The 26,634-nt window shown below is 48.4% G+C and overlaps 1 protein-coding gene and 1 long non-coding RNA gene across 13 annotated transcripts in view; one reads left to right on the top strand and one right to left on the bottom strand.

Moving 5' to 3' along the window:
* The window catches only part of CDK5RAP2 (CDK5 regulatory subunit associated protein 2), a 182,026-nt gene that overhangs the window by 76,044 nt on the left and 79,348 nt on the right, over window positions 1-26,634 (bottom strand). For all 12 annotated transcript variants that reach the window (XM_044940528.2, XM_044940531.2, XM_044940527.2 and 9 more), the window contains 4 exons: window positions 17,741-17,911; window positions 17,044-17,184; window positions 6,669-6,766; window positions 840-970 (listed from right to left, as the gene is read on the bottom strand). In XM_044940528.2, coding sequence (XP_044796463.2) covers window positions 840-970; window positions 6,669-6,766; window positions 17,044-17,184; window positions 17,741-17,911 — 541 coding nt within the window. The remainder of the gene's footprint in view (window positions 1-839; window positions 971-6,668; window positions 6,767-17,043; window positions 17,185-17,740; window positions 17,912-26,634) is intronic.
* On the top strand, window positions 20,688-24,073 carry LOC123332969. Its single transcript, XR_006550192.2, has 2 exons — window positions 20,688-20,814; window positions 23,853-24,073. It is a non-coding gene; the product is annotated as an uncharacterized LOC123332969 (long non-coding RNA).

Below are 26,634 nucleotides of genomic sequence, written 5' to 3' on the forward strand. Positions count from 1 at the left end.
GCACAAGGCTAGAGACACGGAAAGGATGAAGATACCAATCCGGAGTCTACAGGACTCAGGTTCTAGCCAATGCATGCAGGCCTAGTCGCTTCAGTTGTGTCTGACTCTTTGCAACCCTATGGACTGTAGCCCGCCAGGCCCCTTTGTCCATGGGATTCTCCAAGAAAGAATACTGGAGTTGGTTGTCATTCCCTTCTCCAGGAGATCTTCCCAACCCAGGGATCAAACCCGGGTCTTCTGCACTGCAGGTGAACTCTTTATCGTCTGAGCCACCAGGGAAGCCTGGCTCTAGCCAGCGAGGGGTCCAAATGCTGCTGTCCTGAGCACAGCAGGGAAGGTACCATGGGACCTCCCAGGGCAATTCGAAAAGCAGGCATCATGGGACCCTCCCTAATCACAGCCCCTTATGGTCATGACAGTTGGAAAAGCAGTATTCCAGCAGGAAACAACAGTTTCACCCCCACACGTCTACGCAGTGGGTGCCTGGGGAGGCCGGACCCAGATGTTTGGGGCAATGAGTACTGTTGATCCGAGAAAGGGGATGACGAGGCCCCGAGGTTATCTGGAGCTAGAAGTCAAATGATGTAGAACAGAGCGGCGGCAGCGAGCAAGCGGCCCTGCAGCTAGCCCTCAGGGAGCCAACGCAACGTGCTGGGCCCCAGACGCCACCGGCCGCAGCCACCCGAGTCCAGACCAGAAGAGCAGCAGGAACACTGTCCCTGCCAAAAGGCTCCCCAGACGAAAGCCCCAGGGTGCTCCGTCTCCTACTGAAGCCTGAGGACTCCTGCCAAGCTCCGCCATGGCCCTCCACGTGCAAACGCGTGCAAGGGAGCGAGTACCTTCCCGCCGCCGGATCTCGCTGATCTGCTCCTCCAGGGCCTTCCGCAGGTGCTGGTACGAGAGCACGTCCCACTCCAGCCGCTTCCGCAGGGCAAAGACACTGCTCAACTCAGCCTGCAGGGCGCTGACACTTTGGTAAAACAAGATACCGGAATTTATAAAAGATCTACTTGTGCTGTAAAAAAACCCAGCCAGCCTTCCTTTGATTTTTATGTTATTTGTGAGATGTTTGTCTTTTTTTCTTTTTCTGGCTATAAAAGTAAATACAGGTTCATAGAACATTTAAAATATAAAAGTGAAAAAAATGTTTTTAAATATAAGTATGAAAAAAGCAAAAATTACTATAACCCCAATATCAAAAAACATATGGCAGACTATATTTCCTCTAATCTTTCTCCCTGAGTATTGTTATAAGGTTGAAATAATACTGGACATAAAAAACTACATTGTGCATTGCTCGTTTAAATATCTCCCTCCATTTTCAGAAATAATTTACAAGCATCACTTTTAATGATTATGTAAATTAAACTGGGTAAACGACCCAACGTTTACTTTAAATCTTCCCCTATCAGTGAACATTTGGGTCCTTTCCCAAGTTTCTGCTCCAGATGTTGCTAGGTAGAAATCATTTAATTCCTTGGAATGTTTCTCTGGAATACTGTCTTGCACAGGCTTGGGTATGGAAGGAAGGCTCTAGAAGGTCTGCTGTGTCACCCCAAAAAGAGGTGGCTCTGGAGGTTAAGGGTGAGGGGCAAGAGAGACAAGAAAAAGAAAAGGAGAAGAGTGAGAGCTGATAACAGGAGGGACTGAAGGATAGATCTAAGGTTCAACAAAAGACTAAAGCGGTGGGTTAGCCACGCACAGATGAAGAGCCAAATGGACTTTTGTTTGAGGGGTGGGACGATGTAACAATACGGTGCTGACCTGCGCAGAGGGCTTGCATGAACTCAGGGGAGGCCCTGAGAAAGCCCACCTCCCAGAATCCACACTGACTGGGGGGAGGGCCGGCCCACCGAGTTCCCTCTGGTGATGGGAACGCCTTGTATCCGCACTGATGAGCACAGTACACCCACCGGTGGGTCGCGCCTGCTGAGCATCTGAAAGGGGCTACACCCCGAGGCACCGAATGCCCAGTGTGTTAACTGAAACGTGTGCAGTCACACGGCCAGCGGCTGCCGGACTGCTTGTGCTTCCAGGCGGGGCTCTGTGGGTGAGCACGCGGCAGGGGTCTGAACCAACCCCACAGGCTCCTGCAGGGACACGGACTCCAGCAGACACCTGCGTAACATACACACTATTCCCCTCAAAGCCCCTGCGCCGAGAGGCTTGCTTCTCACCCAGGTTAGCTTCTGAAGACAGATTCCCCGCAGCACGACGACTGGGTCAAAGCAAACGAATACGCTTTGCAACTCCCAAAACGCCTTAGCGAGTCGGAAAGCTTGTCTTAAATACCAAGAAATGCGTCACTCTGTCTCGCACGTGACCTTTATTCCCCCGAGAAGGCCCATCAACACTTAGAAAATGTAGGAAAGAGTTTATCAACGTGTGGGTTTTTTTTTAGGGAGAGGGCCCATCAGCTTTCATCGGGTTGTTCTAGAGGGGTCCACAGCCCCAAAAGCTAAGGAGACGTTGCTCTAAGATACGAGTGCCACAGACTCAAGTCCCTCTTCTCCTCCAGCGACTCCCTCCAGCTCCGTCCATCGAACTGCACAAAGAAATCAACGTCTATTGGAAGGAAAATAAACCATTATGTCTAATCTTCTATGCGCGCTGCTTTGAAGATGGTTCATTGTGAGGCAGCCTCCTTGCCAGGGAAGGGGCCCTCCCAGCAACTTGTACCTAGTTCCATTTCAAGACAATCATAATGATCGATTTGCAAGGCTGATGGAAAACCTCACAGAGGTGTTACAGCACAGCACTCGCTCGATGCGGTCGTGCTGCAGACACATTTAACCAGGGGGAAAAATAGAAAGAATGCTCCAGCGAAGCTTCTGCGATGAGAGCTGGGGAGAGCTGACTGTTTCACTCCTTCTCCACTTTCTGACAGGGTGAAAAGTACACAGCTGCTGCTCCTGCGTCGGTCATCCCTGTTTCCCGAACCCCAGGATCCCTGCACGGCCTGAGGAGTCGGGGGAACAAAAGGAGCTTCTTCACTCAGAGAGAAAGGACAGCCCTGCGCCTTCCTCCTTCCGGGGAGGAGTCGGGCAGGAGCTAGAGGACGCCTGCCCCCAGGGCACCAGCACTCATCGGCTCCAGGACCTTGGCGGTCAGCTCACCCGCCTGCCCTGCTGCCCTCCTCCGTAAAGCGGGCATGGTGCCTTTCCTTCAGGTGTTTCGAGGAGTCAGTGAGATGTTATAAGGGGAAGAGTTCAGCACAGTGCCTGACAAACACGAGGCGCTCGATAAACATCACCTCCTTTCTTCCACGTAAGTTAACGACTCCCAAACAAGCCCAACCTTCTGCAACTCGTGAGTCACAGCCATGATCTTCATCTGGAGAGGATTTAAACCCCCAGGGCACATGTGGCCGCATCTGGAGACAGCGCTGGTTGTCACAATCGGGGCAGGGGAGGGTGTCATTGCCACGTGGTGGCAAAAGCCAGAGACATCATTAAACGTTCTACGATGTACAGGACAGCCTCTCAAGGCAAAAAGTTGTTGTTGTTCTTTAGTCACTAAGTTGTATCCGATCCTTTTGTGACCCCGTGAACTATAGCCCACCAGGCTCCTCTGTCCATGGGTTTTCCCAGGCAAGAATACTGGAGTGGGCTGCCATTTCCTTCTCCATGGGACTCTCCATCCCAGGGATCGAACCCACGTCTCCTGCATTGCAGATGGATTCTTTTACCGCTGAGTCACCTGGGAAGCCCTTGACAAATATTTATCTAGCCCCAAATCCCAACAGTGCTGAGAATAGAAAGTCTGAGTCACAGGCAAATACAAACTGTGCCCCGTCCTCTTGACAGCTGTGCGGTAAGGGCCTAGGCCTCAGAGCCGGGGACCTGGGCTCTGAGAGTTCTAAGCGCCCCAGAGCCGGGGACCTGGGCTCTGAGAGTCCTAAGCACACCAGAGCCGGGGACCTGGGCTCTGAGAGTCCTAAGCGCCCCAGAGCCGGGGGCCTGCGCTCTGAGAGTCCTAAGCGCCCCAGAGCCGGGGGCCTGGGCTCTGAGAGTCCTAAGCGCCCCAGAGCCGGGGACCTGGGCTCTGAGAGTCCTAAGCGCCCCAGAGTTGGGGACCTGGGCTCTGAGAGTCCTAAGCGCCCCAGAGCCGGGGACCTGGGCTCTGAAAGTCCTAAGCGCAGGAGCTTAGGAATACCCTAACATCCCCGAGAGCAGATGTCCATTTCTGTGACATGGGGCTGAAGTGTCGCTGTGAGGAATGAATCATAAAGCTGTCCGTGGCCAGCTGCTCTCTCCCCACCTGCTCTTACCAACTTTAGTTACAAGTACGTCACCCACCTTTCGCTGCCAGTTTGCAGGGGGTGAGCAGCCCTGGAGGGTGGCTGAGCCCCCCGAGCCCACAGCTCTGCCCTCTGGCTACAGCAAGGTCTGAGAGCTCAAAGCCCCCTGCAAGCTGAGTGTGTGGACAATGGGACACTGGGGCACACGAGACTGCTCACGTCGCTGTTAGTCTCAACAAGTGTTTCATTTATTGAGCGTTTTCTTTGTGCCAGGAATCAGGACTTCACATATTAGCATCATGTTTTAAACAACCCTCTAAGGTAGGTAGGGCGGTAGGTAAACAGGTAGGTCTGTAGGCAGGGCAAGCTCAATGCACAAATACTGACATGTATCTTGAGGCTCAGGGTGAAAAGTGCCTTATCCAGGAGCTGAGAGCTGCTGAATGCATTTTGACTCTGAACATGGACAGTAGAACTTTTAAGCATCAGACGCGGTCCTGGCCCGCCCTTGTGCCATGCATGCTTTTATTCATTAAGGAAGAGCCTGCGGGACTCAGAGCCACCACCCGTGAGGCTGAGGAGGGTGACAGCGGTCGCTTCTGCCCACAGAACCTCTGGGCACCGCGTCAGGGTGGGTGCCGCATCAGGGTGGGCGCCACGATCAAGCCCGCTGCGCCCACTCCCCATCTGAGGTCCCCAGACTACTCAACCCCGCCCCAGGTGAAAGTGACGAGCCCCAGACGCTTCTTAAGGAAGCTCCCTTTCAGAGTGAGGCCAACTCCAGGACTTCATCAGCATGCTTTCATTTTCCTTAAAACTCACTTCAGACTAAAAATCCTGAACATCATCTCAACGTAGAAGAGTTGGGGGCGGGAGAAGGGGGGACTTTAAAGAGGGAATTCATCCACTGAGTATCTCCCGAGGGCCCACTGCATGCCAGCCCCTGTGACAAGCACTGGGACATGCGGACGGCAGACAGGGCGCTGGTCCACAAGGCGCTGATGGCCAGGAGAGGCGGCCAGCCGCCGCAGGGCGGTGATGGAGGGAGGGGAGGGCCGTCGCGAGGGCAGAACAGTGGAGGGGCGCCTGTCCTGGGGGCTCGTGCAGGCCTCCCGACAAGGGGGCTCCTCGAATGCTCAAGGATGAGTTGGGGGCAGAGCAGAGTGCAGAAGCCCACTGAAGGCAGAGGCAGGGAACCCGGCCCCAGGGACAACAAGGATTCTACATATGACAGCTCAGCTGGTAAAGAATCCACCTGCACTGCAGGAGACCCTGGTTCAACTCCTGGGTTGGGAAGATCCACTGGAGAAGGCATAGGCTGCCCACTCCAGTATTCTTGGGCTTCCCTTGTAGCAGAAGACAAGGAGCGGTGAAGGGTGAGTTTCCTCAACCTTTTATGACGGAAAACTTTAGACATAAACAGATGAAGACAAGCTGACGTCATGAGCCCCCACCCACCGCAGCCTGCCCTGACAGCCGGGGGCCGAGGCCGACTGTCCTCCGTCGGCGTGCCCGCCCACCGCGTCCACTTCTGTGCAGCCGTGAAACGAAGCCCAGAGGTTGATACCCTTCCACCTGTCACCATCCCACCATGCAGAGAGGTGACCTCTGCACTGGAGAATCACTGAGGCCAGCCCAGGGCTGGGCCCAGAGGGACCCAGGGGCGTCAGCTGCCTGGACCCGGCCAGGGTGGGAGCCAGGCCGCCAGCCGACCATCAGCGTCCTCGCCATGCCTCTTGGCACCACCCCGCCGCGGCAGTGCTGTGAGGACACAGGCCACGCCAGGACAGAGACACGCTGCCGCCACTCATCACCTGCGAGACTTCAGACAGGTCACTTCACCTCTCCAAGTTTCCATGGCCTTATTTATGGAAAACAGGGCCAGTAATGTCATTTACCTCTCAGAGCGGCAGTGGGGGGTACGAGAGGTAATACACGTGGAGGTGCTTTCTGTATCTATAATAAGGTTTGGTAAAAACCTGAGTAATTAGTATTAGTGATATTTTTATCCAATGTACGTGCTATGTCGTTTCAGTCGTGTCCGACTCTGTGCAACCCTATGAACTGTAGCCCACCAGCGTCCTCTGTCCATGGGATTCTCCAGGCAGGAATACTGGAGTGGGTTGCCATTTCCTTCTCCAGGGGATCCCCCCGACCCAGCGATCAAACCCGTACATCTCCTGCAGTGCCAGGTGAGTTCCCTACCACTAGCACCACCTGGGAAGCACTTTTCCTATATTTGCTGCCAAAAAAATCATACCACTCTTGCTAGGAAGTAGGAATACCTGATTTTAAAAAGGCAATCACCGTCCAAGTATCTTTAGCTTCCTAAGCAAAGTGGGAAGTCTTTGCTGCCTCAGAAACCAGCAGCATTTATTCAAAATACGTGCGTGTTCTGTTTATGTGTCAGTCCAACAGAAGCCCTTACCTGTCTGAGTCCTGCAGAGATTTTACCAGGCGTGTATAGATGTCCCGTTCTTTCTTTACGACCTGAATCAGCTCTTCATAGCTTAATTGTTGCTTTTCCTGAAAATGACAAGGGGCATCTGACATTAAGAGAGAATTCTGAAAGAGCGCATCCTCACACTATGCAAACATATCTGGACGCTTCTGGTGTGCAAATCCCAACAAAGGTGATGCCCCGTGCCAGGCCCCGTGCCAGGCCGCGGTCGGAGGGCGCCACCTGCAGGCGGAGTGGGGAACGACCGCCCACGGCGCGCAGGTCTCACCCACAGTGGACACGTTACCCAGCTGCTGCGGAAGGGGCACCTTGCTGCCTGGCTGCCCTCTGTGAGACCGCACCCCCTCAGAGCTGCAGGCCGTCATTTTCACAACACTACGAAGGTGGCCTTTCCACATGTGTTCTTCCTCCCAAAAAAAGACATTCCTCAAACAAAACCCGACAACATTAGGGACAAGGGACTTAATAGGTCAGGTGAAGCGTGCTTCCCAGGCTCTGTGAGCAGACTGGTGACAGAGAGACCTGAGGGGGCCTCTGCCCCTTGCCGGCTATGTGACCTCAGCTAACCAGCTCAGCAGACCTCTATGAGATGCAGGCTCCTCGTTTATGAAGGCGTATGTAATTCTATGAATTCCACAAATGTGACGCTTTTTTTACAGTTCAGACCTTGGCTCTGGCACTTACCAGTTCTGGGGCCGCAAGAAGCTACTTACTAGAGCCACCTGAAAAATGGTGGGAAAGCGTCACCACTTTATAGAGCTATAAGCAGATAGAAGTTCAATTGTGTGCTGGAAGAACCAAGGATCCCAGGGGAAAAGGCCAATTCAAGTACTGATGCAAGAAAAGTCAAAAACAATGCATGTCTACAGCACTCTGCCACGTCAGAAAACAAGGAAGTGCTTAAATAATGGAGCATTGTCAAAAGGACACAGGAGCCAGTTTGAAAAGGCCAAACCTGGGCCAATCTGAGCATCAAAATAACAACAGTAAAAGATACAACCCGCTGAGGAAAACCGAAGTTCATGTCCACAAGGCCATGAGTAAGTTAGTACACGGGAAGAAGAGCAGGCTTTTCCTTACAGTACAACAACTAATAAATGTAGAAGGAATAATACAGTTAGAAGAATCACCATTTGCCAACCATCATGGTAATAAATAGTTCAGCCTCCATAAAAGGAGACTAAAACTGATGGGCAAAAGTCTGAAGATCAGAGTGTTTACCTAACTTAGAATACCTCCCGTCAAATACTAATTACAAAGGGAAAAAGAGCAACTGCGTAGTCGAGAGACCAGGCAGACACCACCCTCACAGAGTTACCCAAGTCAGCAGGGCCGGGAATGGGACACATGTAAGCCACGTGCCGCCGGAGAGGACACGCTGAGAACTCAGCCTCGCTCCTGGGACACCCTGCCAGAGAGGCCTTGACTGAATCCTGTCACCAGGAAGCGTTGCGCAGACCCACCTGAAGGATGCACCACAAGGGGCCTGGCCTGGACACTTCGGAAGTCTCAGGGCCATGAACGTCAAAAAGACCAAAGGCCAAAGACTGTGAAATGCGACACGTGACCCTGGACTGGCTCCTGCGATGAGGAAGGGCGTTAGCGGGCCAGCGGGTGAGACGCGGATGAGCCGGAGGGTCGGCGGCGGTGCGGGTCCCTGCCCGCCCCTGGTGTGACGGCCGTGCGGCGTCACACGGGACCGCGTCCCCCTACAGGAGGGCACACTCCAGTACTCGGGGCGACGGGCTCCCCACGAGCAGCTGACTCTCAGACGGCTCAGGACAAGCAAAACCCTTTATTCTCGTAATCTGCTTATAAATCTGAAATTATTTCAAAATAAGAAGAAAAAGTAAAAATAAAGAAGGAAAGTTAATGTGTGCACAACCCCTGGCACAGATCAGGTGCTCCTGAATGCCAGGAAGACACCTGGTCTGTGCAGAGAGGGGCTGCAAACAGTCCTCACGTTTCACGTGGCCTCAGCCTGGCCCCTAAAGCTCGGGTTACGTCCTGAGACAGCGCTTCCGACGCTGATGGACACTCAAACACGCAGGAGGGGAAAAGTTACGTCTTCATTCCCACTAACCTCCACCTGAAGTTTAGCATTTTCTTCATTCAGGAGCTGAAGGAACGCTGCTACGGCCACAAACCCCAGCAGTTCAGTGCCAGTGTTTTCCTGAGGTTTGGTCCGCAGAGGACACGGAGGTACTTGGTGCACGCTGCAGGTATCTCAAAATGTTTATTCTTACCACTACTTCAAAACTACGGCAGTCACTGCTCAGCACTCTAAAGCAGCACCAGTTTTTTACATTTAGAGCCAACTTTTTATATTTTGACAATCAAATTTCAAAATAACTGGTTTCCTTTATAAACCTGTACACATATTTTCTGCATATAAATACTTTTCCAGGGAAGGCCTTGGCTCCAGCAGATTACCAAAGGGATACAGAGGGCAAAAAGGTTAGAAGCCCGTTACCTGGAAGAACGCTGCTACCACCAAGGTCAAGGCAACCCTGCCAACGAAAGGTTTCAAATGCTAACCCGCTTGTTTGGTCATGAGAAGTCAGCCACCCACAGCGCTAGAAACGTCAGGCCCTTTTGTAATTCATGTCACAGGTCAGTGGCTCAAGGCGTGCCCAGCTGCCTCCGTACACGGTCCCCAGCACCAGCTCTCACGCGTACACACCGTGCACGCAGACAGAGGACCCCCGGGCAGCGCCTGGAGGAACTCGCCAGGGTATCCAGACGAAGAGGCCGTCAGCCATGGTGCCAAGTGCTCTCTAGCATTTTCTCATGTAATCCTCACAAGCCAGTGGGCTCAGGCCTTACACTCTCCCCATTTTGGTGATGAGGGAACCGGAGCATGGAGTCACGGTACGGAGGCAGAGTGTGGACCCAGGCAGCCAGGATCCAGGACCTGAGCTCTTCAATCCACCCATGAATGACCCACGAAGGATGCAAAGCCCGGGAGCTTGGGGACACGGTCACTGTCAGCCGCATTAAAGGTCAGCCAACACTGACGAGGAAATCAGGAAACCCACTACGCCTTGAGCGTCCACCATGAGAGGCGGGGATGGTTAAGAGCATGTGACCTTCCTTATTAGCTGTGTGAACTTGAACAAGTCACTCAACTTCTCTGCACTTCAATATCCTCACCTATAAACAGAGGTAATAATTCTACATAGTTCACAGGGCTGTGAAAGAGCTGAGCTGAGCTAACCCGCACTAGACCCTCGCGCTGGTGCCCAGCATGGAGTAAAGCCTTGATGAGCGCCAGCCGCAGTCACCACTACCACGCCCTAGGCCGGGCGCATCACACAGGTCATCTCTCACGGCGACAACCACCCCAGCAGGTGTATCAGCCTTCCCACTGCGCAGATGAATACACTGATTCTCCGAGAGGACAGGTCACATCTTTGAGTCCACTCAGCTATTAAGCTGCAGTCAGAATGTGTGCTTAGGTACATAATTAACCAAGAAGGACTAGGAAGAAAGATGAGTAAATACGGACCTTGGGTGGGTGGATGGTGTAGATTCCAGCTGTAGGACAGACGCACCCAGGGAAAGAATCCCGACCCTGGGGGTCTTACCTGGATCGCCCTGAGCCGGGGTGGAAGCCCCAGAAGACCGCCGGCTGCGGTGCGGGGCCCGGGGGCCCGGCTGGATCCCTTCCCCTCCTTCCCGCAGCCACTGCAAGCCTCCCCCGGGTTTCCCAGGCCACTGCTCGCCTCGGCCCCCACCCTCCACCTGCCAGCTGGCCACACCTGCGCTCCCTTTCCTGCCCTTCCGTCCCAACAGAGTCAGGAAACCCCTCCACCTGGGCTCCCCAGGGGGAACAGCCCCTCCTCCTTGGAGACCACACTCCAGCAGGCAGCCCTCTCCAGGGATACCCTCCTCACACCTTACAGAGAGAGACCCTCCCCCAGCCCCGAGGCACCCAATTCACCTTCACCTTCACCCAGAGCCCGTGGACCAACCGCGTGTTCACAGGCCTGCGGACCCCTTGGGGGCAAGGGGTCATCCCGAGCCAGGCACACTGCTTGGCACAGGTCAAATGCCGCCGCAGATGCTGAAATGCTGATTACAAAGGTACAAGGAGAATATAGGGACCAATATGAGTCTTAAGAGGAGAGACCCCTGTGGATATTTTGCATAATGGAAGTCAGAGTGAGTCAGTGTCTTCCTAGAAGCAAATCGATCACCCATGTTAAACAAATGAACTCTTTGGAGCCGTCTGGGTCCCATTTCATCTATCACCTACTCCCCGGTGTTGAATCATGCCCGATTAGAGTGAAGTCATCTGGCTCCCTGGTCAGAGCTGAACACCCCTGGATCTCCTTGGCACAGAAGCAGAGGGCCAGGTGGCCCGAGGGGGATCACAAGGAGCCCCTGCCCCCCACCCTCCACCCTGCCCCTCCACACCACGCAGAGCCCTGGAGTCCACGCCCCTTGGCACCTGTGAGTCTCCAGGATGTTCCCAATACACACTCCCTTTCATTGCTGTTTTGCTCAAACTCTTCACCCTTGGATCCTATAGCCTGCCGTCAAAAGAAGTTTAACTGATACCTGTACGTTATTTCTAATCGTCTCAGGAGGTAGGCATGTAACTCCCCATTTTACAGATAAGGAAGGTGAGTTCAGAGAGGAGGTGACTTGCCCAAGGTCACAGAGTTAACAAGCAGCAGAACTGACATGCCGACACCAAAGCCGAGGCACCGTCTGCTCCACCAGTTTCCTCAGAGACCGAAGGAAACACGTGGAATGCCCAGACCTCAATCTGGAGAGGCGCAGACACGTGAAGAGCAAGCTTAATGGCTCACTTCTTGGTAATCAGGGCAATTCAGTAGCCTGGTAGATAGAGGCTGGTCGATTTCAGGAGCTATGTCACAGCTCTGCAACAAAGACATTTATTTTACTACTCGGGAAATTGAGCAGTGATGTCCCAACCATGTCCACAGCCAACCTATAAATCTCTGGCTGCAGCAAGTTAAACATGCTCATTGTGTTTTACTCCCTGTCCTTCAATTCCCTGACCATCCAGCATCAATTCACAGGATCACACACGATTAGAAGGAAAACAGACTGCCCAGAGTCAGTGGAGACATCGTGACAGCCTCGAGTTCTTCATAGAAATGGGTAGAGAATAAACTCTAAAATCAACACAAAACAGCCAAGGGCAGAGCACGGAAAAAAAAAAAAAAAAAAAAATCCACGTTTTCTACAAAGAAAGAACTACAATCTGAAAAAAAACACCTTTCTCAGGAGGAAAAATACTGTAGACTGCAACAGCTGGGATTTCTTAAACTGACACCTAGAAATTTCCAATTCCTAAAAGATCATTTATAATCTTTTATCCTCAATTTGCAATTACTCTTGCAGAACAGAATTAAAACCTTTGCTAAAATACGTAAGTATTTTTGCAGTCATTTAAACATCATCAGGATCTAAAATATAACGGAAATGCCCACGGGATGACTTTATACTTGTGGTTCTAAGAAGTATAGAAAACATTAGCCCAAAAGACTGAAAACACGGTGATGATACCGATGATCAGACTACAGACATGAAATTTTAAATCACTCAACTGTCCAATAAATTTAGAAATATTTTGTTCAACATTTACACCACTTTTTACATGTCTAAAATATGATTCAAAATAGTAAAGTTTAACTAAATATATTCAAATTAGTGACGATCTGTCCATCTAAAAAACCTGATGCAATATTGTAAAGTTAAAAAATAAAATAAATTTAAAAAAAATAAATAAAAAATAAATTAAAAAAAAATTTTTAAAAACCTGATGGGCTGCTATCTTATTTCAAAACAAACTGTGCCTCCTGAAAAGATGCTCAATATCACTAATTATTAGAAAAATGCAAATCAAAACTACAATAAGGTATGACCTCAAACCAATCAGAATGGCCACCATTACAAGGTCTACAGATAATAAATGCTGGAGAGAGTGTGGAGGGGAAAAAAAAACCCTCCTACATTGTTATCGGGGGTATAAAATTGGTGCAGGCACTGGGGAAAAAGGTATCAGTTCAGTTCAGTTGCTCAGTCCTGTCCAACTCTTTGTGACCCCATGAACCGCAGCACGCCAGGCCTTCCTGTCCATCACCAACTCCAGGAGTTCACTCAGACTCACGTCCATCAAGTCAGTGATGCCATCCAGCCATCTCATCCTCTGTCATCCCCTTCTCCTCCTGCCCCCAATCCCTCCCAGCATCAGAGTCTTTTCCAATGAGTCAACTTCGCATGAGGTGGCCAAAGTACTGGAGTTTCAGCTTTAGCATCATTTCTTCCAAAGAAATCCCAGGGCTGATCTCCTTCAGAATGGACTGGTTGCATCTCCTTGCAGTCCAAGGGACTCTCAAGAGTCTTCTCCAACACCACAGTTCAAAAGCATCAATTCTTTGGCACTCAGCTTTCTTCACAGTCCAACTCTCACATCCACACTTGACCACTAGAAAAACCATAGCCTTGACTAGACAGACCTTTGTTGGCAAAGTAATGTCTCTGCTTTTGAATATGCTATCTAGGTTGGTCATAACTTTTCTTCCAAGGGGTATGAGAAAGGTATGGAGACACTTTAAAAACCAAAAACAGAGCTGCCATGCGATCCAGCACTCCCACTCCTGGACAAACGTCCAGAGAAAATTCTAACCTGAAAGGACACATGCACCCCATATATATATATATATATATATATATATATATATATATGTGTGTGTGTGTGTGTGTGTGTGTGTGTGTGTGTGTAGCTTCCAGAAAAACATCTTCTTCTGCTTTATTGACTATGCCAAAGCCTTCAACTGTGTGAATCACAATAAACTGGAAAATTCTGAAAGAGATGGGAATACCAGACCACCTGACCTGCCCCTTGAGAAACCTATATGCAGGTCAGGAACCAACAGTTACAACTGGACACGGAACAAAAGACAGGTTCCAAACAGGAAAAGGAGTCCGCCAAGGCTGTCTATTGTCACCCTGCTTATTTAACTTATATGCAGAGTACGTTATGAGAAATGCTGGGCTGGAAGAAGCACAAGCTGGAATCAAGATTGCCAGGAGAAATATCAATAACCTCAGATGTGCAGATGACACCACCCTTATGGCAGAAAGTGAAGAGGAACTAAAAAGCCTCTTGATCAAAGTGCAAGAGGAGAGTGAAAAAGTTGGCTTAAAGCTCAACATTCAGAAAACGAAGATCATGGCATCTGGTCCCATCACTTCATGGGAAATAGATGGGGAAGCAGTGGAAACAGTGTCAGACTTTATTTTTGGGGGCTCCAAAATCATTGCAGATGGTGACTGCAGCCATGAAATTAAAAGACGCTTACTCCTTGGAAGGAAAGTTATGACCAACCTAGATAGCATATTCAAAAGCAGAGACATTACTTTGCCAACAAACGTCCGTCTAGTCAAGGCTATGGTTTTTCCTGTGGTCATGTATGGATGTGAGAGTTGGACTTCGAAGAAAGCTGAGCGCCGAAGAATTGATGCTTTTGAACTGTGGTGTTGGAGAAGACTCTTAAGAGTCCCTTGGACTGCAAGGAGGTCCAATCAGTCCATCCTAAAGGAGATCCGTCCTGGGTTGTTCATTGGAAGGACTGACGCTGAAGCTGAAATTCCAATACTTTGGCCACCTAATGTGAAGAGTTGACTCATTGGAAAAGACCCTGATGCTGGGAGGGACTGGGGGCAGGAAGCGAAGCGACAGAGGATGAGATGGCTGGATGGCATCAACAACTCGATGGACGTGAGTTTGAGTGAACTCCGGGAGTTGGTGATGGACAGGGAGGCCTAGCATGCTGCAATTCATGGGGTCACAAAGAATCGGACATGACTGGGCGACTGAAGTGAACTGACTGATGCATATGTATATGTAATAGAATATTACTTGGCCATAAAAAAGAATGAAATAATGCCATTTGCAGCAACATGGATGGACCTAGAAATTATCATTCTAAGTGAAGTCAAAAACAAATATCATATGATAACCTTTATGTGTAGAATCTAAAAAAAAATGATACAAATGAACTTATTTAAGAAACAGGAATAGACTCACAGAACAACAAAGCTGTGGCTACCAAAGGGGCAGAGGAGAGAAGAGAAGCTGGGATCTGGGATGGACAGACACATACACACCACTATATACAAAACAGACAAACAAGGACCTGCTGTACACACCGGAGAAGGCAGCGGCACCCACTCCAGGACTCTCGCCTGGAGAACCCCAGGGACGGAGGAGCCTAGAGGCTGCAGTCCATGGGGTCGCTAAGAGTCGGACACGACTGAGCGACTTCACTTTCACTTTTCACCTTCATGCATTGGAGAAGGACATGGCAACCCCCTCCAGCATTCTTGCCTGGAGAATCCCAGGGACGGCAAAACCTGGTGGGCTGCCGTCTATAGGGTAGCACAGAGTTGGACATGACTGAAGCAACTTAGCAGCAGCAGCAGCTGTGTACACAAGGAACTAGGTTTCATATCTTGTAATAACCTATGTTGAAAAAGAATCTCAAAAAGAATAGTATATAGGGACTTACGTAGTGGCTCAGCGGTTAAGCATCTGCCTGCCAATGTAGGGGTAATGGGTTCAACTCCTGGTCTGGGAAGACCCCACGCAGCTCAGAGCTACTAAGCCCGAGGGCCACCTCTGCCGAGGCTGCGCTCCAGAGCCCGCCAGCCAGGATGAGAGAAGTCACTGCAATGAGGGGCCCCCGCACACACGCATGCATACACACACGCACACGCAGAGCTGAGTCACTCCGCTGGACACCTGAAGCTAGCACACGAGGGTGAATTAACTGCACTTTAACATTTTTAAAAGTTTTAGAAAAACAGACTGTGCCTGATTATGGGTTACTGTGCATCTTAATATCCCATTAAATTTGGTCAATGTCAAGGAACGGTAAGCCACTCAGAATCACACGTTAGGCCTCTGAGATCCAGTTACCGTGCCTGCCCATGGCCACTCACAGGAAGACACAGAGCAAACAGAGGAACCCAGGCCTCCAGATGCCTGGCCCCGTACAAAGGCCAAGTCCACACTGACACTCTTATTCAAGCAATGGCAGATTCAGGAGTGCTCAGAGTGAAGAAAGAACTCCCAGGGCTCGGCAACAGCGCCCTCCACGACCAGGGCTGACAGAGTGGACACGCAGTGCCACGGCCGGGACTGGAGCCAACACAGTGAAACCACTTCTGCACCAGCTACAGAACAGCCCCTGCTGCGTGCACCCGACCACCCCAGCCCCTCCCCAAGACCAGCAGCCATGGGGTTGGTGCCTGCACAAGAGCAGGCCTCTAGCAGCCCACTCCAGCCCGAGCGCCCGAGTCTGTTCTGATGGCGTGCCCCGGCTATACCAGCTGTTATTCTAAGAATCATCCTTCACAAAAACCACAAGTCATGATCAGAGTCATTCACCAGAGAACGAGTTTGTGTAAGAATTCCTTGTTTTCTGAATGCCTGAACTTAATCAAAGGCAAGCTTAAAAAAAAAACCTGGCCTATAATAAACTCCTTTCCTTTCCCATCTCTGGCTCCCTCGTTGCATTACAGGCAAGCTTCGGGTCAGAACGCTCTGTATGCATCTCCACAAACCTGTACCATCAGTCATTCACTCAACAAACATCCACTGGGCCAGGCACAGGGCAGGCGCTGCGATTCAGACACGGATGCCGTTCCCTTCCGCTGGGGGGCCTGCCGGGGTGCTCGGTCTCAAGGGAGGGGAGGAGCTCCCGAGCCGCGACACTCAGCGGCAGCCCGAGAGTGTGCAGGAGCCGCCAGGTCAGCGGGGAAGGACAAGGCATCAGAGCCGCGACACTCAGCGGCAGCCCGGGAGTGTGCAGGAGCCGCCAGGTCAGGGGGAAGGACAAGGCATCCCAGGCTGACGAGGCAGCGCACACAGACACGGCGCCTCCGCACATCCGCGGGAGGTGTCAGAGATGACAGGGAACGGAAAAAGGAGACCGGAAAGCTAGCCCGGGGCCAGATCAGGAAGGGCCTGCAGAGTCACTGCTTGTATTCACGCCAACTGGAAAATGTTCTCACCTCGAGATTACACAGCTCTTGAGAGGTGGACCCTAGGAGGCAAATATGAGGCTTGTCTTTTAACGAGCTGTGGTTTCTAGGTTTCCTGCACAGCGCAAATACTAACACGTGGCTGAAGGATACCAGTGTGTAAGGAGGAAAGACACAGAAGGCCTCCTCCTACCTGTTGTCAGCTCAATTATCAGCAAGGAGGCCTGGGAGGATCTTCAGATCAGAGGAGCCAACAAATATGTGTCAGGAAAGAATACGAATTTGCACGTGAATGTCCAGTTTCAGTCGAGCTCACCTCTGAGAAGATGCTTTTGCCGCCTGGTGACTGAGAAGAGCACTTTTCTGTTATCACGTCTTCACTCCCGGACTCGGGCTCCTCCATTGGCACTAAGCCACAGTTCTGCCGTGCTGCTTCCAGATCTCTTCCATTGAACTTCTAAGGAAACAAAGAAATCATATGAGTTTTCATCGAGAAAAAAAATACTAAGAGATGGTCCCAAACTCTTTAAGGGAAGATTTACTTTTTTCACAATACCCAGATATCCTCTAAATAGTTTCCATCAGCCGCCAGTATCAGGCAATTACAAATCCATTCATGCGCTGTTACAACCGCGAGAGCAGCACTCAGCCGGCCGCGCACTGGACTGGCCGGAAAGCTCAGCCACGTCTGCCCACAGGAACTTACGGAAAACCAAATGAATGGTTAATACTAGTCATGTGACCCAAGATACTAGTCGTGTGACCCAAGATAGGCCCTTCTCGTCCTGGACCTTCTCTTTCTTCCAAGCTTACCTCCATGGTGGCTGGGGTCCAAATGGCGTAAAGAAAGCTCCAAAGTGCTGATAGACAGCACTGAAGACCACCCTCTTTTTTTGCCAGACTCACCTTTTTATAAGCATCCTTGGAAAAGAGCTTTTAGAGCACAATAACAACAACAAAGAAAACCTACACTGAAGTAAGAACCTGTAAACACAAAAAGGGGCACGTGGCACCTGAAGCAACAAGTCCTTCTGAGCGGCGCTTTCTCTGAGGCTTCTGATCACTTGCTCTTGACTCTGCAATTTTTTATTGCTTTCACTCAACAGACTCTTGTAACAATTCTCCACTGCTTTCTCTCTTTCATTCACTTCATTGCGTAATTTCTCAACTTCATTTCTAAGGTCCTACCAGAAGAAAAAGAAAAAACGGAAGTTGCTTGACAAGTCTCGAGGTAACAATCTTTCACCTGTTTACCTTATTGCTGTAAGAAAGCACACCAAACAGATATAATTGACAAACATGAGCTTCCTCCTTATTTAAGGTCTTAGGAAAACCAACTTTAGAAATAATCTGAAATTTTGGGGAAAGCTTCAGGTGCATACATTTATCACAAAATTATTTACAACACTGAAACAACTGGAAAGAAATTAAATGTCTAACAACACAGAATTATAAAAAGCATACGGTAGTATGGAAACATAAACATGACATATGTAAAAGATATAGCCAGTGGGAATTTGCTATACGTGCAGGGAACCCAGAGCTGGTGCTCTGTGACCACCTAGTCGGGTGGGACGGGGAGGCGGATGGGAGGGCAGTTCAAGAGGGAGAGGATATATGCATAGCTACAGTTGATTCATGCTGATGTGCGACAGAAACCATCACAATATTGTAAACTATCCTCCAATTAAAAGTATTTTTTTAGAAAAAGCATACAGTATAAAAACATCACAGTTAAGAGAAAAACAAAGCAGGAGACTGTGTAACACGATGCTGATGGTCTTCTAACTGCTCACATAAAATAGTTTTAAGGCTCGGAGGAAACACATCAAAATAATACAGTATCCCTAAGTAGAAGGATTACGGGTGACTTTGTATTGATATTGATCTTCCTGAGCTTCTTAAAAGCTCTAAGTCTGTATTACTTTCACAATCATAAAAATAAACTGTCTTAAATGACATTTACAATACATGGAAAATGCTCAAGTTATAATGTTAAGGAAAAACACAGAAATCAAACAGTACACAGTGTGAATCTTAACTATCTCAAAATGTGCACTATTTGTAACACGGAACCACTATTCCTAATAGCAAGAGGCTGGAAATAGCAAATGTCTGTGGCAGAGGGATCCACGCTTGTGCCTCCTCACAGCGGAGCGCTCAGAAGCCGTAAAGGAACAGGAATGAGGACTGCATCCATATCCCGCCCTCAAGGAATCCTTCAAATATACTGCTCAGGAGGGGGTGCGGGGTGGAGGGCAGTGTGGACCCCAAGAGAAAAAACAGGATGCACAGCACCCTGCCACTTATTCAATCACAAGGAATGGCTGCCGACAAGGAAAAGGAGAGAGCAAGACAGAGGAAAGAGCAGATTCATTTTACAGATGTGACGGTGAAAGCATTTAAATGTTTAGATAAGTATTTTAAAATTAAATGAGAGTCTCCTAAAACTAAAAGCACAAGACACAGGAAAAGAATTTAACTGTGCATCAAGCTGACTGGCTAACCAAACAGAGAGGAATGATTTCAATAACGAAAAAGTCGAGTAATCTCTACACCCCTAGTGGGATCTTTCTCCAACGACAAAGGAGCTGCTGCAGAAACCCTCAACTGCTTTCAGTAATCGTGTTGCAGGAAATAATATTTGTATTGTTATTCTGAAACTGTGTGTATATAAATACATGCATGCTGCTGCTAAGTCACTTCAGTCGTGTCCGACTCTGTGCGACCCCATAGACGGCAGCCCAGCAGGCTCCCCTGTCCCTGGGATTCTCCAGGCAAGGACACTGGAGTGGGTTGCCATTTCCTTCTCCAAAATACATGCATACTTATTAAATAACTAATTACTACGATCATAAGAACCAAGCCTCAGAAAACAAACACAAATATAAGATAAGTTAAAACCTGTAATTCTAAACTTGAATTGGAAACATGAATAGGTACTTACATTCAATTATTTCTTTCCTTTCACTAAAAAACCCTAGAATCAATACCCTCCCTAGCATGCAGGCTATAGTCGATAAATACCATCACTCACGGAAAAAAAAAAAAAAAAACTTCCATCACCCTTTAAAACAGTTGTTCTCAAAGTGTAGTCCCTAGAACAGCGTTATCAGCACCACCAATCACTGGGCCCCAACCCACACCTGTTACATCAGAAACTCTAGAAAGAGGGCGCACCCATCAATCCGTCTCCATAAGCCCTCTGTGCACGTGTGTTCAGTTGCCAAGTCACATCCAACTCTTTGCGACCCCATGGGCTGTAGCCCACTGGCTCGTCAGTCCATGGAGATTCTGCAGGCAAGAACACTGGAGTGGGTTGCCATTTCCTTCTCCAGGGGATCTTCCCAACCCAGGGATTGAACCCACATCTCCTGTGTCTCCCGCATTGGCAGGCAGACTCTTTACCACTGAGCCACCTGGGAAGCCCTTAATAAGCCCTCCAGGTGACTCCAAATCACAGTAGAGTGTGCTTTATACAAAGGGATGATTCCAGACCTGGGCCAGGAATATATAATACGAGCTCAGGCATCTCATCATGTCAGAAAGAAAGACTCTATCAAAGACTCCATGTTCACGTCCAAAGAACTCAGGAATCAACTTGAATAAGATTTTTCATTGTCAGAAGATAGGACAATTAGGATATCAAAGATAATGACAATGAATTAATATATGTCAAAAATGTTTTGTTGTTTTTTTTTTAAATCCATGAGTTCATAATGACTGAAAAAAAACAAAAACCCTTTGGTCACTATGATAGACAGAATAATGGCCCCCCAAAGATGTTCACACCCGAATCCCCAAAACCTCTGACTATGCTGATTACATGGCAAAAAGTTGCCAATGGAACTGAGGTTGCTAATCAGCTGACCTTGAAACAGACAGATTATTCAGATGCCCCCAACATAATCACAAAGATCCTTAAAAGGGAGAGAGGGGAGCACAAAAAAGATCCCATCAGCCAGCTCTGGCTTTGAAGATGGATGGGAGTCACAGTTAGAGAAATGCAGACAGCCTCTAGAAGCTGGAAAAGACAAGGAAATGGATTCTCTCCTAAAGCCTTCAGGAAGAATACAGCCCTGCCACGGTAAGACCCACTTTAAACTTCTGACTTCCAGAACCACAGGCTAAGTTTGTGCTGCTAAGCAGCCAGTCGTGGTGATTCGTCACGGCAGCAGAAAGAAACTAATACAGCCACCTGTGGAAGATTTCAGGGGACTCTTATTTTGTCTTTTCTGTAAGAACTACACCCCAGAGTAACTGTATAGATATGAAAAACATGTTTTCCTTAATAGAAGTATATAGCTATTACATAAAAGGATTGATGAAATTAAATTATCATCATTTTGCAATTATCAATGGCTAGTAGCATATTAAAAAGCAGAGACATTACTTTGCCAACAAACGTCCGTCTAGTCAAGGCTATGGTTTTTCCTGTGGTCATGTATGGATGTGAGAGTTGGACTGTGAAGAAGGCTGAGCACCAAAGAATTGATGCTTTTGAACTGTGGTGTTGGAGAAGACTCTTGACAGTCCCTTGGACTGCAAGGAGATCCAACCAGTCCATCCTAAAGGAGATCAGTCCTGGGTGTGCACTGGTAGGACTGATGCTGAAGCTGAAACTCCAGTACTTTGGCCACCTCATGCGAAGAGTTGACTCACTGGAAAAGACCCTGATGCTGGGAGGGATTGGGGGCAGAAGGAGAAGGGGACAACATAGGATGAGATGGTTGGATGGTATCACCGACTCGATGGACATGAGTCTGAGTGAACTCTGGGAGTTGGTGATGGACAGGGAGGCCTGGCGTGCTGCAATTCATGGGGTCGCAAAGAGTCAGACACGACTGAGCGACTGAACTGACCGACTGAGTAAATCATAAAAACAGGGACTATCAAACACTACATACCTGCTGTTAGGCCACCTATGATGTAATCTTGCCAAAAAGTTAAACCTGAATTTGATCATGTACCTTATCTAACTAGCAATTTACTCAAAATAAAGTCAGCAGAGAAACAAGTTGAATGACATTACAAAAATACAATCGACAAAATCTAAAATGTGGAAATAAAGGACAAATGACCCAACTTATTCAACAAATAAATTACAAAGAAAAAAAAAAAGGAGAGAGAACTTGTAGAATAAGTAATAATTAGGAAAGTTAGGGAAGGCCAGTGTGAATTCACAAATTCATATAGATTCTACAGATTCTGAGTTCATTTGAACTTTCCTTCCTTCATTCACAGACATACTTGCTCACACACAGAGCTGGCCATAGTTTACTTGGGTGTATACATGTATATATGTGTGTATATATTTTGTATGGGTAAGTGCTAAGTCACTTCAGTCATGTCCAACTCTTTGTGACCCCATGGACTTTTGTATGAATAGAAGTAAATACAGATAAGTATATGCCTGTATACATTTTGCATGCATATATAAAAATATGTAAACACACATTTCAAACTGTCTACTGCCAAGGCCAAGTAGTAGTGATGATGCCCGTCATTCAGACCTTGGTTCCTAAATACCATTCTCCAATAAAAGAAACCAGGGATCCTTAAAGAAATGGTTGATTCCAGAACTGGATGAGGGAAAATTCAAGAGCCCAGGACATCTTGTGACCCTAACAAGTGTGGAAGTGCTCGGGAATGTTAAAGACACAGGAATCAATCTGGAGGAGTTCCCCAAAGCCAAATCTGAGTCAATCTGAACAAGAAAAGAAATCATGATAATAATGGCTGAACAACCTATAGAATGAAACAAAAATCCATGAGTTCATACGGGTATAAACAGCTGAATAATAAGCAGAAGGGAGAGCCCTTTCTTACAGGAGAATTACAACTCTAAGTGCAGCAGGAACGACGGGAGCCACCACTAAGCAAGCTCCAGGGAAGGAACCGCCGTGGGTACGAATCACCAGTGACAGTCTTAAAGGTATGATGAAAAACAAGACCCTTACGTAGTCTCAAAGTATTTTCCCCCAAAACACTATCATAGATGGAGAAGAGTAACTTGACCGTGGAGAAGCCAGGAGACCCCCGCCTTAACCAAGGGACCAGCACCAAATTCACCACAACAAGCTGACATTATGCACCCAGCTTGTCTGTGCTGTTCTTACCAAAAATGTATAACCCCAATCCATTCACGAGAGAAATATCAGACGAGCCCAAATGGAAGGACAGTAACAAAATAATCATCAGCACTCTTCAAAGGGGTCAAGGTCACAGCGGACAGTTGCTGAGCGACCGTCCTAGATTAGATGAGATGAGAGGCGTGATGGTTAAGGGCTACGTGGGCCCTGGACCAGAAATGGCGTTAATGGGAGACCTGGCAACATTCAGACGCAGGCCGCACATATCGGGATTGTACCAGCGTCTACTTCCTGCTTCTGATGAGGGTCCTACAGTCATGCAGGACATGAGCGCTGGGGAAGCAGAACAAAGGATATACAGGAACTCTGCGATTAATACTGTTTCAAATCTGTCCTCTACATCTAAAATCATTCCAAAATAAAACCTTTTAAAAGGAGACTTATCAATCAATGCAATGTCTTGATCACGATTTGAACAAACTATTTAAAACAATTTTTAAATTAGGGAAATCTGAACATTAATTGGCTATTTGATAATATTAAGAATTAACCTTTTTGAAATGAAAATATTTTGGGTTTTGTTTTAAAAAAAAAATACTGAAAATCTGATGAAATAATATGCCTGGAAATTGCTTAAAATACTTGAGTATTGAAAGAGAGGGAGATGGGAGGAAGGCATAGGTAAAGGAAGGCTGGCTAAGAGCTTACGAGCGCTGAGGTGGGTGACTAAGAGCTTACAAGCGCTGAGGTGGGTGACGAGCACCGGAGGGGTAGTGTACTGTTCGCTCTCCTTTTCTGTGTATTTGAGTTTTTCTTTAATAAGTACCTTTTTTAAAGCAATGATTAAAAATCCAAAAGACATACCAAAATGAATGATTATAGATGATTTTTTAAATTATTTTTTCTCAATTTTTAAAATGTTTTATACTAAGTATAGACTACATTCATAATGGGGGATAAACATTTTTAAAATAACACTTTTTAAAAACAGAAACCACTTTAAAAATTAAATGTTGATTTTTTTTTTTCTTAGGCAAACAGATGATAAGGTTGTCCTGAACCTTTAATACAAAACAAGCAGGCCAAGAACCTATCGTGAATTATCAATGTAAAGAGAAATTCAACTCTAGAGAAAGAAGATTTCTAATGCACAAATAATACTAAAGCAACAGTAACAGAATTCTAAAGTTAAAGAATAAAAACATTCTCCCACCTTACACTTGTGCCAACAAATTAAACCATTTTCCCACTGCAGACATTTCTGGACTCACAATTTTTAAACAATTTTAACTTTGGTTTGGCTTTTTTTCCCCATTGTACTTTATTCCACTACACCACAACCTACAAAGAGCACACGATGAAACATGAAGAAAAAAAAAAAAATCTTAAAAATTTAAACGTTTAAGAGTATAATGTCCTGTGAATATTTTTTTAAAAAATAGAAAAAAGAGTGAGGTCCACAGCATGTGGCACCTGAGCTTACAACCTCTCAACCTCTGAATCCAGGGGAAAAGCAAGATGAGGTCACTGGGGGTGGAAGGGAGGCTCAGGAGGGAGAGGATGTATGTATACTTATTTATACATATATAAAGATGTATGTATACTTATAGCTGATTCACGCTGTACAGCAGAAACCAACACAGCATCGTAAAGCAGGCATCCTCCAACTAAAAATCTAAAAAAACCAGAATCGCCCACAGAGCGCATACCCAAGCACACACACACACACACTCGTGCGCACACGCACACACTTACACGCTCACAGACGTCAGAAAGGCCACCAGGACAGAGTCCATCTGTCTTACTGCTGCTACCAGGGCACAGGCAGTTGATGATGTTTCGTGATCACCTGCCTTCCTGAGTGCTCAGCGAGCTGTCCCAATCAGGGTGAGAACATGCACCAGAGCGGCAGGGGGGGGCCCTGGCTGGTGGGCAGGAGCATGAAGGGGCCCCAGAATTGCCCACATCTGGGACCAGCCACACCTGGCTCCACTGGTAAGAAAAGCTACTGTGCGTCGAGTCCCAGGATCCCACGTGACCTGCACAACCCACGGCGGCCCCCACACTCTTCCCGCCTGCACCCCCGTTCCCTCTGGCCTCCCCTCCTCCTGCTCCCCCCTTACTCTTCTGTCCAGGCAACCCCAGCTTTCTTGCCATCTCTCTTACATACCACCTAAATTCCCAGCCCAAGACTCGTCTGCTTGCACCTCTGTCTGGAAAATCCCCCGAGGCTGCTCCCCCACTCCCATCGAGTCTGAGCTCAAATGTCACTTCTAATCCAGTGTTCCCAGCCCATCCTGCCTAAAAGAACCCCCACGAGTCCCACCACAGCCTCACTCCCCAAATCCCTTCCTTTCTCTAGTCTTCCTCACAGCATCTGCTAACACGGCGTTTAATTATGTGTATGTTTTGGTTACAGTCTCCTGCACCAGAATGTAAGCTCCATGAGGGCAGGAGTTTCCGCATATTCTGTTTCCTGTTGTTTATCTCCAGCACCTAGAACGGCACCGGGCACAGAGTCGGCACTCGTGGCAGATTTAAGATAGCTGTGAATTCTTTGACCTCTGTCTTGCTGCTCGCACGGTTCACTGAACCCAGGGCAGGTACGGCAGGACTGGGAAAGCTGGGAGAAGACTTGAGGAGCCACAGGGACTGCAGACATGTGTGTTCTCTCCAGGCGGCAGCAGCCAGGAGTCTTCAAAGACCAGACATACTAAGACAGGACAAAGGCGGCCCGTGGCCAAGTGGGCACGCAGGCGCAGCGCTACCAAGGCCAGCAACACCGTTGTTTACAAAACACAAGAGGCCGTGAGAGAGGGGGGCAGGAGAGGCTGACTGGTGCCGTGCTGTCAGTTAATTTCTCCACACCTTCCCCCCGAAAGACGTGCCATCTCTGTCGCCTCCTATTAAGTCTGGGCCGCGGGGTGACTACCACGACCAAAGGAATATGGCAGAAGTGACACTAACCCAGTTTCTGGGTCCAGGCTTTAAGAAACTGGCAGCTTCCAACTCATGCCTCTCGGAATTATGATTCACCATCCAAAACGCGTGACTGCCTTAATGCTGCCGTGGCCACACACAAGGGCTCCAGGTGACAATTCCAGCCGCATCAGCTTTCCGGCCACCCTCCAAAACGGCAGCAGAGGTGTGAATGAAGCGCTAGGGACCCTCCAGGCCAGCCCATCCACCAGCTGGTGCCACGAGGGACCTGGGCCGTGGAGAGCAGAGAGCAGAAATCACCCAGCTAAGCCCCGCCCAAACCCTTAACCCACACAACCATGAAATATAATCAAATGATAATCTCTTAAGACACCAAGTTTAGGGATAATTTGTTACAGAGCAACAGATAACCAAAACAGCACTCAATAAGTATCTGTTGGATGACTAAATAATGAACGAAGCAGATGGGATTCTTCCCATTTTATTCAATGAGCAGACCGGTCCAGATAATTAAAGCAATTCACTCAAGACCAGCCACCGAGGGACAGCAGCTACCTGACTCCGAACCTCTCGGCTCACGTCCACACAAGGACGAGGGCTGGATTTCTTCGGTATCAGCGCTAATGCAATGATTCCAACCCACTCAAATGGTCATCTGACATTTGCTTTTAAAGAAACCCTGCCCCCGAAAATTACTGAGAAAGGGACCATAAAACCTGCTGTTAAGCCACTGAGGTAGGTGCATCTTTAAATTCACAATAAACTTGCCTGCCATCCTAGAAAGAACCTATCTGGTCTTCCATTCTAAAATATGTATGTGTTATGGCCAGGGAGAAAGGACACGCTGCTCACGCGCATAGCAGTCACAGGCCCAC

The sequence above is a fragment of the Bubalus bubalis genome, chromosome 3 (assembly GCF_019923935.1).
Source record: "Bubalus bubalis isolate 160015118507 breed Murrah chromosome 3, NDDB_SH_1, whole genome shotgun sequence".
NCBI classification, from domain to species: Eukaryota; Metazoa; Chordata; class Mammalia; order Artiodactyla; family Bovidae; genus Bubalus; species Bubalus bubalis.